Raw genomic sequence first — 15,459 nt, forward strand, 5'->3', positions numbered from 1 at the left:
GATGGCAAAAGAAACACAATTTATGGAACACTTGAAAAAGTGAAGAGGATCAATCTATTTAGCTCTACACTCCTACCTCGGGCATTTTCATGAAAGGCAATTTAATTTGAGACTTTAAACATAATTTTAAGTAAAATCTTTAAGTAAAGAGTGTCATTAGTATACATTTTGGCCTAGCAGAAATGAATATCCTGCTTTAGAATCCTGGAGGGGGGAGCAAAAGGAATGCAGGAGTATTCTGAAGGTAGGTTCAGCTTTCCAGATCGGCTTTCCCCTAGTCCACAATACTGCCATTTTGGATGCTCTGTATGTGTGGATGGATTGGGACACTGTCATGAGAAAAGGAAGAAAACCCTGCTGACTGATATTTTTACTGCACAACAGAGGTCATGGTTAATAGACAGTGTACTGTTCCTACTTGTACAGTTTAATTGTGGTTTCAGGCTTACATATTTTAATCGGTTTCCCTGTGTGATACTAGCTTCAGTAACCACTTCTACTCTGTAATGCTATCATAAAAGTCTATAATCAAGCCCATGAAGAAAAAACATACAGAAATAAATGCTTACTATAGCAGCCCACATCCTGTAGCCCTAGAATGTAAGAACTATGAAAGGAGCTTATTTTCTTGAATTCTCTCTGAAACTTAGCTGTTTCTTAACCACATATAGATAAGCTTCTGATTAGAACACTTGTAAAATCCGCTGCTCCTGTGTTCTTTTCAGAGTGATTGAATACAGAAAGTTAGAAAAATTTCTACTGTTTCCATATAAAACACAGTTTCATGTTAAGATGAAGCATCTAAACCCAGGAAAGAATTCAGTAAATTCAGTTTTCATACATATCTCTGCGGCCCTTCTCACCAGTGTTGCCAAAAATTTCTGTAAACTGTGCACTTAAATTCTTAGAACAGTAGACTAACAATTCTCCAGCACAATGAACATGTATATATTGAAGACATGCATCTAAATAGTGCTCTTAAATCCTGTGCAGAGCAGTTGTTATGAACAGCTTGTTTTCATGCATGTGCTGTTTTTTGTTTGTTTGTTTTCAGCACTGGCCATTTTCATCACCTTTGCATTTTCACAAGAAAAGAGATTAAGCAATGGTAACAGATGAAGCTTCTTGACATAATTATGGTTCTGTTTGTTTATTCTAGTGTATTTATCCTAGTATCAGAATCTTAATAACTGTGTGTTTTTCAGTTTAAATGTAGTGTATGGCTGTATTGAAAAACAGTATTTTCATCCTTTAATTTTTCAGCTATATACAATTTCAAAGGCACAGGAATACCACAACTACCTCTACAGATTGGTGATGTGGTCCATATCTTGGAGTCCTGTGAAGGTAAGTCTGTTGCCTTCAGGCTATAGGTTCCTCTGTGAGAATAACTTAATCCTTTTACTTCACAGCAATTCCCCATGTTACATAAGTAGTTGTCTAATGCTCTTATTTGTGTTGGTGGGGGTGTTCTGTTTTGAGGAAGAACCTATTCATTTTTGGAGAGCCAAAATCAGAAATGTTACAGTACATGTGGTTTATTTGGAAAGCCATTACCAAATGAGGAAGTCATCAAGGTGAATGTAGAGTTTGTGAAGTTCATGCCAGCTTGTAATATAACTGATGGAAGTTACATTAGGTTTGATTGAAGTTTGAATGGAGTACATTTTTGCCTTTAAGCTAAATATTTGTTGCTAGGAGATATTCAGCACCCTAGTCATCCTATAGCATAAGTTGGAAATCTAGTATGTTAAAGTAGTTTGTAGGACAGCATGATAGAAACGCTTCTGAAAACCACCCAACTTACTGATCATGCTAAACAGCACAAGTCTGAGTTGTCATGCATGACATAGTCAATATGCCGATCCGAGCTTTTGTAGTCAGTATGTGGAGATATCTGGCCAGCTGGCATAGGCGTAAAATAAATACAAGCAGTGGAAGAATACGCGAACATAAAATTTTGCACGTTTGTGAAGCTGAATTCATTGTTGATACTGTAGTGATGGTGTATTCCTCCATACTGACTTGACCTGTACCATCGCAATCTGACTGAATTCTCTCCCAAGTCCGCCAGAGCTCCTTAAGTTTTTACTAGTATAAAGCAACAAGGGTGCAATTATTACTAACTCAACAGTTGGGTATCCGCAAATATTGTAACAGTAATTTATTTTTAATCTGCAGTGATGTTCTTCACTAGATAAGAGTTTAAAAAAAATGATAAAGTGCTTAAAGCTTTGCAAAATGTATTGTAAAATTATCTTTTTCAACCTACTTTCACTGTCCGTTAGTTGTATCTTATTAACTGTAGTTGTGTTAAAGAGAAAGGCCAACTGCTGCACTGTGCAGTTAGAGACAGCTCAGTGTTGAAAGACACTTTGTATATTGTGGTCAAAAAGCTGCAAAGAATCTGAAGCTGTTTGAGCCCAGCCCATTTCACTTCACAGACCTCTATGTTGTTTCGCATGGAAACAACAAAGTATTTGAGGGAAGAGCATCTGAGAAACCATACCTCCAATGTTTTGGAGCACAGAAGTGGTTTGGTTTTTTTTCTTCTTCTTTCTGTAAGACAAATTCAGTATCTCTAAGCATCCGTGAAAATATTGATGTCACTCATTAGACTATTAGTCAACAGATGCATCTCTCAAAGTCATGAGTAATGATTCGCATCCTCTCCTAAAAAATGAAAGGTCTGCATAATTCTTTAAGTCTCCATTCTAAACATTTTGGCTAAGAAAAAGTACATTGGCAAACCAGAAACCTCCTCATCCCTATATTGTCTCTGTTAATTGCAGAAACAGCTTTTCAGGTTTCTGACTCCTGTGGTTCATTTGTTGTCAGGTTGTCAGCCCAGCCTAGCAAGTTGAGTCGTGATCTTTTGGGGTTATTTTTTATCTAAAAGTATTTTCTGAATCCTCTGCCCTTAGCATGCTACGCCATAGCTTACTTTATGAAATATGTTTGTCAATGAAGAAGTGGAATCTTTCGTATTGCGCAAGTGAGGAAGTTCATCATTTATCAGATATCTTAAAAATATGCTGCCAGCTGCAGCTGAAGAGTAACCAGCAGTAACAGGTTTTTTTCCTGTGCTCATTTTACATGCTATTTAGTTTGTTTTGCATGCACAAAATATATGCACAGAACATACATGTGCAGTCACAGCAAATGGGATGAAATAGATTTTACACACTTGGTTGTAAATTGGAGACTATGTGCAAATAATTCAGTTTTAGAAGTCAGTTGGAATTCTATTGTTGAGAAGATACTGGGAAAAAATCCCAGTGCTGAAAAACCTGAAAAAAAATCTGCCCTGAATCTGTCTTTGAGGTCAGTGATTCCCCTGTGACTTTTAACATTGCCTTTCTCACAGTACTGTTCGTGGTTTGGTATTTTTTTTTTTTTATGCTTTGGTTGCATGGCTGAAATACCAGTGCTGTGTTAGAAATGGTGAAAGAGAAAAGGTGGTAGGGAAGGTATAATATCTGTTCATGAAATTAGAGTCAGAAAATGTACGCTTTTAGTTATAAAATGCTTGCTTTGGAGTGAAATAGAAGTAGTATTCAACAGCGTTGAATACTATGCTGTGCAGGTAATATTTCACAATGGAACATGTGCACAGTGGACGTGGCTTCTGCTGTAATTTAGTAAGGCTGAACGCTTCATTTTGTGTTCTTTGTAGAAGTTAATTGTGACTTAACTGGGGCATAGACGGAACAAAGTCTGAATTAGTGTTTTAATTGCCACTACTGCAATTGCCACTCTTTTCTTTCAGAAGGGGTTTCTAGTTATGAATGGAGCAGAAGCCCCATAATAGCCCTTCATTTTCTTGAGGTTCTAACTTGAACTTTACACGAGGAAGTTGCTTATTCGATTTGGCTCCGAAGGCTATAATTCCTCATGGCAGAAAGATGGCTTACTCTTCTTACATTCATAAAGTTGGATATATAACCACCATGTACTGTATTGAATTAATACTGCACCTAGAACACAATCAGAAGAGCTTCATGGGCTATCCAGTATCATGAGTGATCTTGGTTGAGAGGGGGATATATATGTGGGTGTGTTTATATATTACATTACAAAACAGCTTATCTTTTTTATGTGAGTGTGGGGGTGTTAAATTCTGTGTAAGACTATCTGTACTTACTATGTGAGACTTGAAAGTAGGCCATATAATCATACTTGTTAATGTGCAAGTCATGCTAAATATGCTTCCTGATGTTCACTTTACTTTCATCTTTGTATTTTTCAAGTAACTATTAATTTTTAAACATCCTATGCTAGATAGTTCTTACATGAAACAAAACCCATGACTTTATTATATGCTTTTTTAATGCATATGTTCTGTCATAATAAGTGCACTCTTTCTTGCTTTTAGATTGGTACAAGGGTTATCTAGTAAGACATAAAGGATCAGAGGTAAGATCACACTATTCATTCCTCTGAGACTATTTTTAAGAAATCAACCTATGAAGTGGGCTTTATCTCTTATCAGATAGTCCTATTCTGATCTCTGAAGTCAGCTATCTCCATTCTCTTTCCTTTCAAGATGAATAAAATGATCAGCATTTGTCCTGGACAATGTTGGTAAATATTAGAAGTGAGGACTGGGAGAAGGAAATCAATGAAGAAAAATTACTCTGCCTTCAGGTTAACAGAGCGATGAAGACATCATTTAAAATTTGAGTTTATTTACTGCTAGATGTGTCTGTTTCTGCACTTTTTTCTAAGGATTCTTTAGGCTACATTCAAACTAAACTACTCCCATCAGGCTTAAATTCTTAAATATATCTCTAATGTACACAAATCATATTAATAATAAAAAGTCAGTATTCTTATACCTAAAGATGGAAAGCCACAAATTAATAGTTTATACCCTAGTTATGATGACTCCTGAGTTAGGTAGCAAGAAGATTACTTTTTTGTTTCAAATACACTTTTCTAGAAGAAAAGCATTTTTTGAAACTTGCTCTTGGCATCGAATTTTTTTTTAGGGAGCAGCAATGCAAAGGCATTTGAAGTTAGACACTCATGCCTATATTACAGTAAAAATGTTTGGTGGAAGTTGCTTCTCTGTAGCCTGGAAAAAGGATGTATAAAACCTTCACAGCCACTTAAAAAGGGATATCCGGGGCACAGAGGGACAGTTGTTGGCAGAGAATATGCCATCAGAAAAAATCAGAACAGTCTTAAGTTGTCTATTTCTCCTTTTTCTTATTTTGTATTCAGTGGCTTGTAGGTATTAGCAATAACTTGCATTAACTTAGAGCAACTAATTTGTGTCTATTTTCAAACTACGTGATAGTAAAATATTTTAGTTTCTTTATGGAAGTATTAGATGCTTGATTTACTATTTCACCTCGTTGCTCAATGACTGCACATCCTAAAAGACAGAGTAATGAATGATTATTTGTGATAATTATGCATAAGTGTTTTCTCCAGGCTTCTACCTGTTGTTTCTCATGTTCTATGAGCTCCAATACAACTGCATAGTACACCTTATTTGCTTGCTTCCATTTCTAGCTCATCACAGGTGAGGTGGAAGCCAGGCTAGTGATAAGGTAGTTCACCATAAGTTCTTGATACAGCATAGTATTTCAGTAGAAGCTACCCAATGTAGTTACTATCAGCTGGTTGATCTGCAATAATTGAGGGTGGATCTGAGAGAAAGGCTAACCATCCTCCCATCCTGTCCAATACTATAACTGTGTTTTAAATACTTTTTTGACATTTCTTTTGGCTCAAAAAGCTATTGTTGTTTATTCTAATTAAAATTTTTATTTTAATTTATTAAAAATTAGTCTAAAACTAAAAAGGGAAAATATTTACCAGAACTAACCACTTCCTTTTAACTAATTCTTAATATTGTTAAAGGGTTTCATGAAGGTCAACATGTCTAACATGTTTTAAGAAGTATTATTAATTTCATGTACTAAATTTACTATAAATGGGACCTTCTTTTTTACTTTGCTTCTTCATGGACTCTTTTGAACTTAAATATTCATGAAAAACTGTGGAAGTGATAAGACATGATTGTGTTTTGATTAAGATCCAGTGCTAAAAGAAAATGGCTATAAAAGCTGAAATCTAATTGAGAGAAAGACTTTGTAAAGTACCAAATATGGATGTCAGTTATTGAATATAGAAGAACCCAAGAAGAACCTAGCTTAATTACCAAGACTAGACTTGCTAGTTAATGTGAGGATTGTCATGGACAGATTGATACTCCATCATTCCTTTAGGATGACCTAAAACATTTCAGGTGTTGTATAGCAAGGACACATCACATTAGCTCTTTTGGTCTGGTGACCATTTTTTTTCTACACAGGTCAGTTAAAAATAAATGTTGAGGATGTCGTGAAATCTGGTGCCTCCTTTGCCACATCTTGCTGGGTATCTTACTGCATGGCCCTAGGTAGTACAAAATGAGACCATAATCTCAATTGCAGTGGTGCTACATATACCTAGGAAGGCTGAGAGTTTATGGCTTTAAGTGTCTCCCTTCTTTGTGCATTGTAAATGAAAGGTCGTTCTTTTTTCTTAAAGCGATTTTAGTCTTATGCACAGTAAGTATGCACAATAAGTCTTACGCTTCAAAGTAACTTTGAGTTTACTATCCTTCATGTCAGTGGCCACTGTGTTATTAATCCCAAGTTATTTCCTCTGTCTATCAATATTGCTTTCACTAGGTGGGAGGATCCTATATCAGCATCTCTCCTTTGGTTTGATAATCAAGCTGATCTGTAAATTAGACTGCATTATTTTTTTTCCTAGAATGAGAAATGTATGGGCTGATGCACAGTGAAAATGTTTCTTTATTGTATTTACACTGTATGTACTGTTTTCTGAGGGAGCAGATGAGGGGCACAGGGCTGGAAGATGGTGTTTCTTATGAAGAAATGTAATTCTGTGTTTGCAGAAAAGGATACGACAATGTCTATTATTTGTCTGTCAAACAGAAATGCATCTAGATGGACAGAAAACTAGATAGACAGCAGTTAATTTGGAGATTATGGTTTATGTTCATAGTCATAGTTTTATGAAGAGAATTTAGAATTGAGTTTTGGAAAGCTCTCATTTGTTACTTAAATGTTCTTGGTGAATGAGTGGATTGTATTTTTTTTTTTTTTCTCTCCTTCAATAGGGAATATTTCCTAAATCTTTCATCCACATCAAGGAAGTTACTGTTGAAAGGAAAAGGTATTGAATTTAACTGTTTCATTACGTTAAGTATCTTGTCTGCCAAATAATGAACTTTAAGGCATTTATATGCCTTAAACACAGTAACTATAATATAAACCCATGAAACTCAGATACTTTTTTTCATTTTCATTGAGTTACATTTTCTTCTCTTTCCTAGACATACGGAAAATATAATACCTGCTGAAATTCCTTTAGTTCAAGAAGTTACCACTACTCTCTGGGAATGGGGAAGCATCTGGAAACAGCTCTATGTGGTATGACATTTTTGCATGCTGTGTGTGGCCTGTTAATTAGTTCTATTTATGCATATTGAGGCCTTGCTCAAATTAGTGTCTTTCCTTAGATGCAGGGCAGGATGTGGGAGGATTTAAGAAATTACTTCTTCATCACTGCTTAGATGATTACCATTTTCTTCAACGGCTTTAAATTAAAAGGCTGACTTACTGCTGAGGAGTGGTGTAACTTCATGCCTTCAGTTTCAACCTTGAGTATCCTGTACATGATACATTTTTCATAATTGTTCTTTGCAGAGTTGACAAGTTTCAAATAGGAATAACAAACGTAACTAAGATGCATTTGAAAAAGAGTCACCGTGTTCTTGGGATGCTAGAACAACAGTTGTTAATGGGTTACTGAGAGCATGTAGCTATTAACAATTGGCAATTTCAAGAAGTTAGTCTTTTTACTTTGAATATCTTAATTTTACATTTCTTAAAGAAAAACTTTTTTTCCATCTTGGAGAAAACAATTTTTTCCTGGGAGCACTCTTACCAATACATAAAAGTGCAATGAATTCGGAGGTATTAGTCAAAATGGCCACTGCATCAGCATCGGTGTTCCTTGTAAGTAAGCAACCTGTAGTCATGGTGATCTTTTGCATATGCTTGTAATGCTCACAGTGTAGTATAGAACTGTAGAAGTGATTCATGTTTTTTTTTATTTTCTTTTTATTTGAATTGGATGTAAAATATTTTTGCAGGCCTCAACTATCCTTTATACAGAGGCCAAACCTTTCCTGTAATATTATAGTTGTCCTTGGACTACAAGACTCTGAGAGATAAAATTTGAATTTGAAGGATAGAAGGCTAATTTTACATTTGCATAATCACAGATATTTTGCATTTTGTAACCCTACATTAATCCCTACTGATTCTAGTGACTTGTTTAACCTAAGTCTGACAGCCAAAAATTCATGAAGTGTTAACTGGAAAAACAGGAAAAGATGGTGAATTCTCTGGTACCCGAGTAGTGTCTTCTAATGGATAACCTGTTTCAACAACTTGCACTGACTGCTCCAGGATCCCAGCCATTGGATTTTGCTTTTCCTCTGTTGGGGCAAAGAAATCTTGAATATGGTGTAGTTTTTCTATGCATTCTCTCACTTTTCTTTTAAATCTATTAATACCACAATCAAATGTTGTTGTTCCCAGCATGCTCTTATCAGTATCTTATACAGAAGTAAATTGCTTCTGTAATGTTTTCTCTTGATGAGACTTAGTTAACAAATTTTTAAACAACACAATTAAATAAACCAAAAATAATGTAATTCCCTATCCCCATACAAACTGCTCAAATTTCGTGTCATTTCTTTATGGTCACATGGGAGATTTTATCCTTAAGAATTTGTGAAATGAAAGGAGGAACAAAGCCAAGGCTCAGTGATTTTTAAATTGGGAGGATTTGTGGAGGAATGAGCAGAAGTAAAGACACAGAACAAGACTTGACTTGGATTAGTGGGGTACTTCGACTAATTTTTGCTCCTGCAATCATTTAGTGTTAAATATGACACAACTTTTCATTGTCAAGACCAATGTTTCACTTCAACTTGAGGCTTGAAACCTATTGTTTTCTTCTATATCCTAGACAAATAAGAAAGAGCAGTTCCAGCAGGTGCAGTCCATGATGTACGACTTAATGGAGTGGCGGTCACAGCTTCTGTCTGGGACTTTGCCAAAAGATGAGCTCAAAGAACTCAAACAGAAAGTCACTTCCAAAATTGACTATGGTAACAAGTAAGTGGCCTATGTTGCTTCTGGAAAACATGATTTATTTTAAAGCATCCAGCTAGAACAGAGATGATAATTTTTTCCTGTCTGCAGTTTTGTAGCTCATTAAAGTGAGATGTAGACATAGTGAATCTTTCTTTTCAAACTTCTCCCTGTTATTCCTGTGATAACAGTAGATACTATGTTGAGGCTCCTCATAGCAAATAATATTTTGAAAAAGTTAATTTATTTGTTAATTATAGATATACGAGCTTGTAAATTGTAAAGATTTGAGGTCAGAGAACTGGCCTTTATATACATATAACATCAGTGTACTCGGGACCCAAAACTTGTCCATCCTTCACAAACACAGCCTACCTCTAGTTGTGTTACGCTACCACTTCAGAAGTGGTGCTGAGAGACCTTAGTGTGGTGGATGAATAGCAAAAGTCTGAAAAATCTGAAGTGTACAGAGCCTTTGTTAAAGGCATCTCCCCCACCCCCCCATTTTACTAGGGAATTTCCAGGCAGAACTCTGGTTCTGGTAATAGAAGTGAAACTACCAGGAACATAATAGTTATTTGACAAAATGCATTGTCTGCTTCTTGCTAATGAAAAGTCACTGCAACACAACACATTTTTGGCAAAAATACGGTTATGTGGGCTCAAGTGGTGTGCCACCATCTGATAAAGGTTTATACAGTGGCATCTGCTTATAAACTATATTTAGCTATTGCAAGTGACTGCAGTTATCGTGGCCTTCAGGCCTACGTGCAGCTGAAAGTCTTCAGCTACCTGTGGCTAGACATAAAAAATGACCACAAGCTGTTATGAAACTCTTAACTTGTTCATTGTGATTTGGGTGGACAGATTTCTGATAAATTGTATTATTACAGAACACACTCTGGGAATACACATAGCCTGTTACACTATGTGGAGCTGAGCGGTCACTCCAAGACAGATTTTACTTTGAAATGCTCCAATCAAAGAAGCCTAGCTCTGATTAAGATGACATTAACATTTCTTTGCTTTCAGACTTTTTTGTTTTCATACTCTTCTCTTCTTTGCAAATTGAGACAGTAAGCATTTTCCTTTAGAGGAGCAGGGGTGGGAGGGATGTTTAAAATGGTTTGGGATTGTATAGAGGAAAAGTGCAAGTTGGATGGTATTTGTAAGTTCCTGCAAGTGTGGGGCTGAGTTGTGATGTGTGAAGGAAACTTGACAAACTGTGGAGAAGGAATAAAGGGGAATGACAATCGAGGCTGAGTGCATCATTGTAGGAGGGGAGACTGAACACCAAATCAGGAGAGGTTGTGGATAATCATGTAAGGTGATGAAGACAGCTTGCAGTCTGATACAGACTGCTTCAAACAGCATTAGCAGTGCCCTAAGGGCAGCCAGTACATTTTACAAATTGCGGAAGGTACAATCCAGCACAAAGTAGACCAATTTTAGAGGGGGGTGGAGGAGTGAGATCGTGATAGGCAAGAAAGGGTATCTTTTGACTGAGGTGACACCAAGACCCTGTGGACAATAATATGTAGGATGTATGGAGGCAAGACTTGAGTTTTGAAGGTTGAGGGGAAAAAAAAAAAGAGCTGAAGGAAAAGAGGCATGATTTGCAAAGGAAAACAGAGCATAGTAGTTGTTAAGTAACAGGACTGGGAGAATAAGAGAGCAACATAAAAGCAGAAGGTAACCTACGCATCTTGATTACAAAGGTTATATGTTAAAAAGCAAAAGAGATGAAGACTGCTTGAAGTCATTGAACATGGTGAATCTATTTTATGCGATAGGCATTTAAATATTTTGGTGATATTACTATAAATTCCTAAAATGGATAAATACTGTACAACAACTTGAAAAGAAAATCATGGGGTTTAGTTACATTTTTCTTCAATGAAATACTGCTGCATGTATTTAAACTTACTTTATTGCTTTAAAACTTGAAGCAGGTCCTTGTGCGTTACGTTTCTCAACTTTATTTTTATAGAAGGAAATAATCCTGCCATTATGCTCTTTGTATTTTCACAGGATACTTGAGCTAGATCTAATAGTTAGAGATGAAGATGGAAATATCTTGGATCCAGATAAAACCAGTGTCATCAGCCTATTTCATGCACATGAAGAAGCGACTAACAAAATTACTGAGCGAATTAAGGAGGAAATGGTAGGAATGAGTGGCCAAACTTAATGCTTCCTTTGCTAAAATAAAAAATGAAAAACCAGTACAAGGGTTGAAGGATGTAACCTTCTACAATAAGTAGTGGAAACTTGCCTCCAACTTAACTAAGAGTAGATTTACATTCACGTGTTATAAATATGGCTAAGTCTCAAATTGAGTTAGTTGCATTTGTGCACTGGATTCAGCCTCTGGGCTAGGCTGAAAGCCTGTGTCTAAAGCTGTTTCTAAATCCATTCTTGGATTCCTAAATGGAAATATGTCTCTTCATTCTATCTGTGGGCTAATCAATAGGCTGATTCGCATAGTGAATAGTTACATACTTGGAGTTCAGGCCACAAGCTATGACTAACCAAAGCTCTTTTTAAGAAGATCTTGTGACAACACTAGTTATTTCCTATATGTTGCTGCTTGTTAGTCTGATGGAGTTGGAGAATTTAAGCTCACTAGAGATGAACTCAGGTGAACTCAGCATAATCCAGTAGACACCAGAAGTTAGCATGCCTTAACTGACAATATAAGGAAATTAACTGACTATGTAAGGAAAATTAAACCTGGTAGTCTGCAATAGACTGTGTTGACTTGTTTTAAAAATAGAGCCAAACAATGGATAAAAAGAGCTTTAGGCCATCAAACATTAAGTAGCTGTTTCTAGGTAGTTAAAAATGGGACATAGGTAGAAATTAGGAGCCTGTTTTTGAGTCGGTGAAACTGCTCAGCTGTGTCTTGATCTCAGCATATGTTATTTGTCTCCTCTTCAAAGAGGTATATTTTGTTTTGCTAGTGTTCCTAGCATACTGAAACCCCATTACAATGTGGATAGTAGGTCTTCTGCTATATCCTACTGTGTAGGCTTGTCTCTTTAGTGACAGCTTAATACTTTCTCTTCTCTTTAAACATATGTTTCACCCTTTATATAATTGCCCAGTGGCTGAAGAACTGGCCTAAGATATGGAAGTCATAGAATGACAGAATATCTCAAGTTGGAAGGGATCCATAAGGATCATCGAGTCCAACTCTGTTTTCTTCTCCTAAAGGGGTTTAAGTTCTTGCAGCATAGCAAAAACATTGTCAAATCTCTTAGGCACAGTCTTTTACCAAAATTTTAGTAAAGGACTTCAGAATAGACCATTGAAAGCAGTCTGATTTTTCTTGGGAGGTAAGGTTTTGAATACATTCATACACAGGAGGGGAACTTACCCTGGCTCTTTTCTCCTGAATGAAAGTAAATATAAGATTTTCAAGAAAGGAAGGTTTCTGGAGGTGGAGGGAGAAGTGAAGAGAAACAGCTTAACTACTGCGTTCCTTGGAAATATTAATAAAATAAAGTAATCCCTGTTCCTTTTCTAAAAGGAGACACCTACCTGGAAAGGATAATATGCTTAGAATTCCATAAAAAGGAAGTTCTTGCTCATAATACTAAGTCCCCTAAGTACGGCAAAAGTTTGATATAAGGCATCTCTGTCATCGATTTTTTTCATTATTTGCTCATGGAGGTAGCTCCCTAGTCTGGATGCAGTGTTTTGAAGAACCCTGCCTGAGCTTTTTATCTCCTTGCACACAGGGAAGGCTCTGGGGAGGAAGGTGGGATCTTCCATACTTATGTCTCTTCTGCACCTTCTAACTAACCTGCTAACTTTCTAGCTTCAGAGTAGAAAAGGATGTTGATACACTGGTGAAGCATTGCGGAGGATCAGAAATTTATTTGTTAGTCATGTCTGCATTATTAAGCAATGCCTTTCAGAGGAATATACAGGGCAATGCTTATTTGCTGGAAACAAGTATTTTTACCCAAATTTTCTATGATTTTTCAAGATTAGCTGTTACATACGATAAAAATTGAAACTACTTGTAGTATCCCACCATCTTAATTCATGGATCTAGCTAATGATTTTTCTCCTTCTGAGCAGTCAAAGGATCAACCAGATTATGCATCGTACTCCCGAATGTCGTCTTCCCCCACCCACAGCCTATATGTCTTTGTGCGGAATTTTGTTTGCCGAATTGGAGAGGATGCAGAACTCTTTATGTCACTATACGATCCACAGAAATTAACAATTATAAGGTAAGCTTTCTTTTTTTTTTTAACTGCAGAAGAGTAGCAAAAGAAGCTAGCCAAAATGAAGTAAAATAGTTGCCAGCATGCTAGTACTGCAGAGAATTTGTAAATAAAAGGAAGAAAACCAAAAGGAAAGAGACGTGTGGACAGATCTAATTGTTGGCAGATACTAAAGAATTCTAGGGTAAGGGATCCGAAATATTTTGATAGGTAACTCCTGGAATGAACATTTCAGAATTTTGGAGAAGCCTGAGAACACTTCAAAGTTAAGAGATTATTCTTGATGGGGAATGTTGTGGTGTCTGGAGCAAAGTGTTGAAGTTGGGGGAAAGGGACCAAATGGGAATAATTTGTAAATTGAAAGATAGATTAAGATTCTGTTGAGTATTCCTGTCAGACTATGATGATAATGTTTCCTCCAAAAAAGGTGCCATTCTGTCTTATGTTCAAGTTATTTTTCAAAACTTACTGATGGTATTTTGTATAGCATTCTTCTTGTCTTTTTAGTCTGGTATTAGATTTAAACAATCACCACGGACTATCGTCTGTTATGCAACCTTTGTTACGTACTGTGGTTTTCAATGTACTGTGAAAAGGAAGAATTTTTAAATCACATGACAGTAAGATATTTATCTTCAAAACAGTGAGAACTACTTGGTGAGATGGGGGAGTAAAGGCTTTCCAAAGGAAATTGATATGCTCAACAACCTTAAAGTTGTGTTCACAGTAAGTGTTTTCCAGTTTTCCTTACTTCGTATTTGCAAATCAGATTGTCATTTCTCTGTGGTCACTATCAGAAATCCTGAAGATTGAGCAAGATGAAGAAGGAAGCAGAAGTAATTTTAGAAAAAGAGCAAGATGACCAGTCATTGAATGCTTTAAGGCAGTGACAGTGCTTCAATGTCCTTTCTTCAAATCCATTTACTGCCTCATAAATTTACTGATGACTTGATGATTTTTTTTATCTGCTATAGCTCTTGATTGGTACTATTTTTTCTATTTATCTTGCCTTATATTTTCTTCAAAGTTTAAACTGTCAGGTTTTTCATCCTTTCTGTGGGCCCAGTTTGGTGTTTGGTGGTGGTTCCCCCCCCCCTTGATTACTGAGGCTCAATTTATTACTGGAGGTCCTGTTTAAATTTCACAACTTCTTTCTTCGCCAAGTAATATTTCAATTCTTTTTTTGTTTGTATCTTAGGATCTTGGAAATAAAGACCTTAGCAGAGACAAAATTTATTTAGTTTGTCAAATAGTCCGAGTTGGAAGGATGGATCTCAAAGACAGTAACTCAAAGAAATACACACAAGGACTAAGGCGGCCTTTTGGAGTGGCAGGTAACTGATGTCTCCTGTGCTATATCTGAAGCAGAACCCAGTGATACTTGCCAACCCTGGACCATAGAAACTCTACCAAGACATGTCAGAATACAAAACCACCACATCAACTATCTTCCATATTTAATTTTTTAAGTCTATAAAGACTGCACCTACATTAGCATTTTAGTTCAGGTCAGAAATGTGCTTTAGAATTTAATTTCCTAATAATTCATACCTACTGCTACGCAGTGCAAAGAAAAGCACAGTACCAGAGTATAATAACAAAATTTCTTGCAGATGAAATAAACCCAACAATTATGTCCCAAGAGCACCACTAATGCACTCATATCTGTATTCACGGGATTATACCAAAACTAGTCTGAAGTAATTCTCCCTTTACACAACGTCATGTTTGTAGTGTGGACTTTGCATGAAATGTTCTGCCCCACAAATCTACTCCTATTGGGCTATGCTGCTTGCTAGTGAAAAATCTATATTTACCTTGAGGCACAAGAACATTAATGTGCATTATTCATAGATAAGGAGATATTTTGCAATGAAATTATATGTTTTGATGATTTTTCTTTTACTTTTCTAGTTATGGATATTACAGATATCATAAAAGGAAAAGCTGAAAGTGATGAAGAAAAGCAGCATTTCATTCCCTTTCATCCGTAAGATAGTCATAGATTTTTTTTTTATACTCACAAAAATTTT

General features: G+C 36.2%; 2 protein-coding genes across 3 annotated transcripts in view; both read left to right on the forward strand.

Moving 5' to 3' along the window:
• Positions 1–15,459, forward strand: part of SPDL1 (spindle apparatus coiled-coil protein 1) — a 367,882-nt gene that overhangs the window by 43,614 nt on the left and 308,809 nt on the right. The gene's annotated exons all lie outside the window — the stretch shown is intronic.
• The window catches only part of DOCK2 (dedicator of cytokinesis 2), a 221,710-nt gene continuing 206,476 nt past the window's right edge, over positions 226–15,459 (forward strand). The window contains exons 1-11 of the mRNA XM_075511018.1: positions 226–244; positions 1,264–1,347; positions 4,376–4,416; positions 7,142–7,197; positions 7,358–7,454; positions 9,064–9,212; positions 11,220–11,355; positions 13,278–13,432; positions 14,071–14,152; positions 14,625–14,760; positions 15,341–15,416. Coding sequence (XP_075367133.1) covers positions 226–244; positions 1,264–1,347; positions 4,376–4,416; positions 7,142–7,197; positions 7,358–7,454; positions 9,064–9,212; positions 11,220–11,355; positions 13,278–13,432; positions 14,071–14,152; positions 14,625–14,760; positions 15,341–15,416 — 1,031 coding nt within the window. The remainder of the gene's footprint in view (positions 245–1,263; positions 1,348–4,375; positions 4,417–7,141; positions 7,198–7,357; positions 7,455–9,063; positions 9,213–11,219; positions 11,356–13,277; positions 13,433–14,070; positions 14,153–14,624; positions 14,761–15,340; positions 15,417–15,459) is intronic.

This window comes from Mycteria americana, chromosome 8, assembly GCF_035582795.1.
Source record: "Mycteria americana isolate JAX WOST 10 ecotype Jacksonville Zoo and Gardens chromosome 8, USCA_MyAme_1.0, whole genome shotgun sequence".
NCBI classification, from domain to species: Eukaryota; Metazoa; Chordata; class Aves; order Ciconiiformes; family Ciconiidae; genus Mycteria; species Mycteria americana.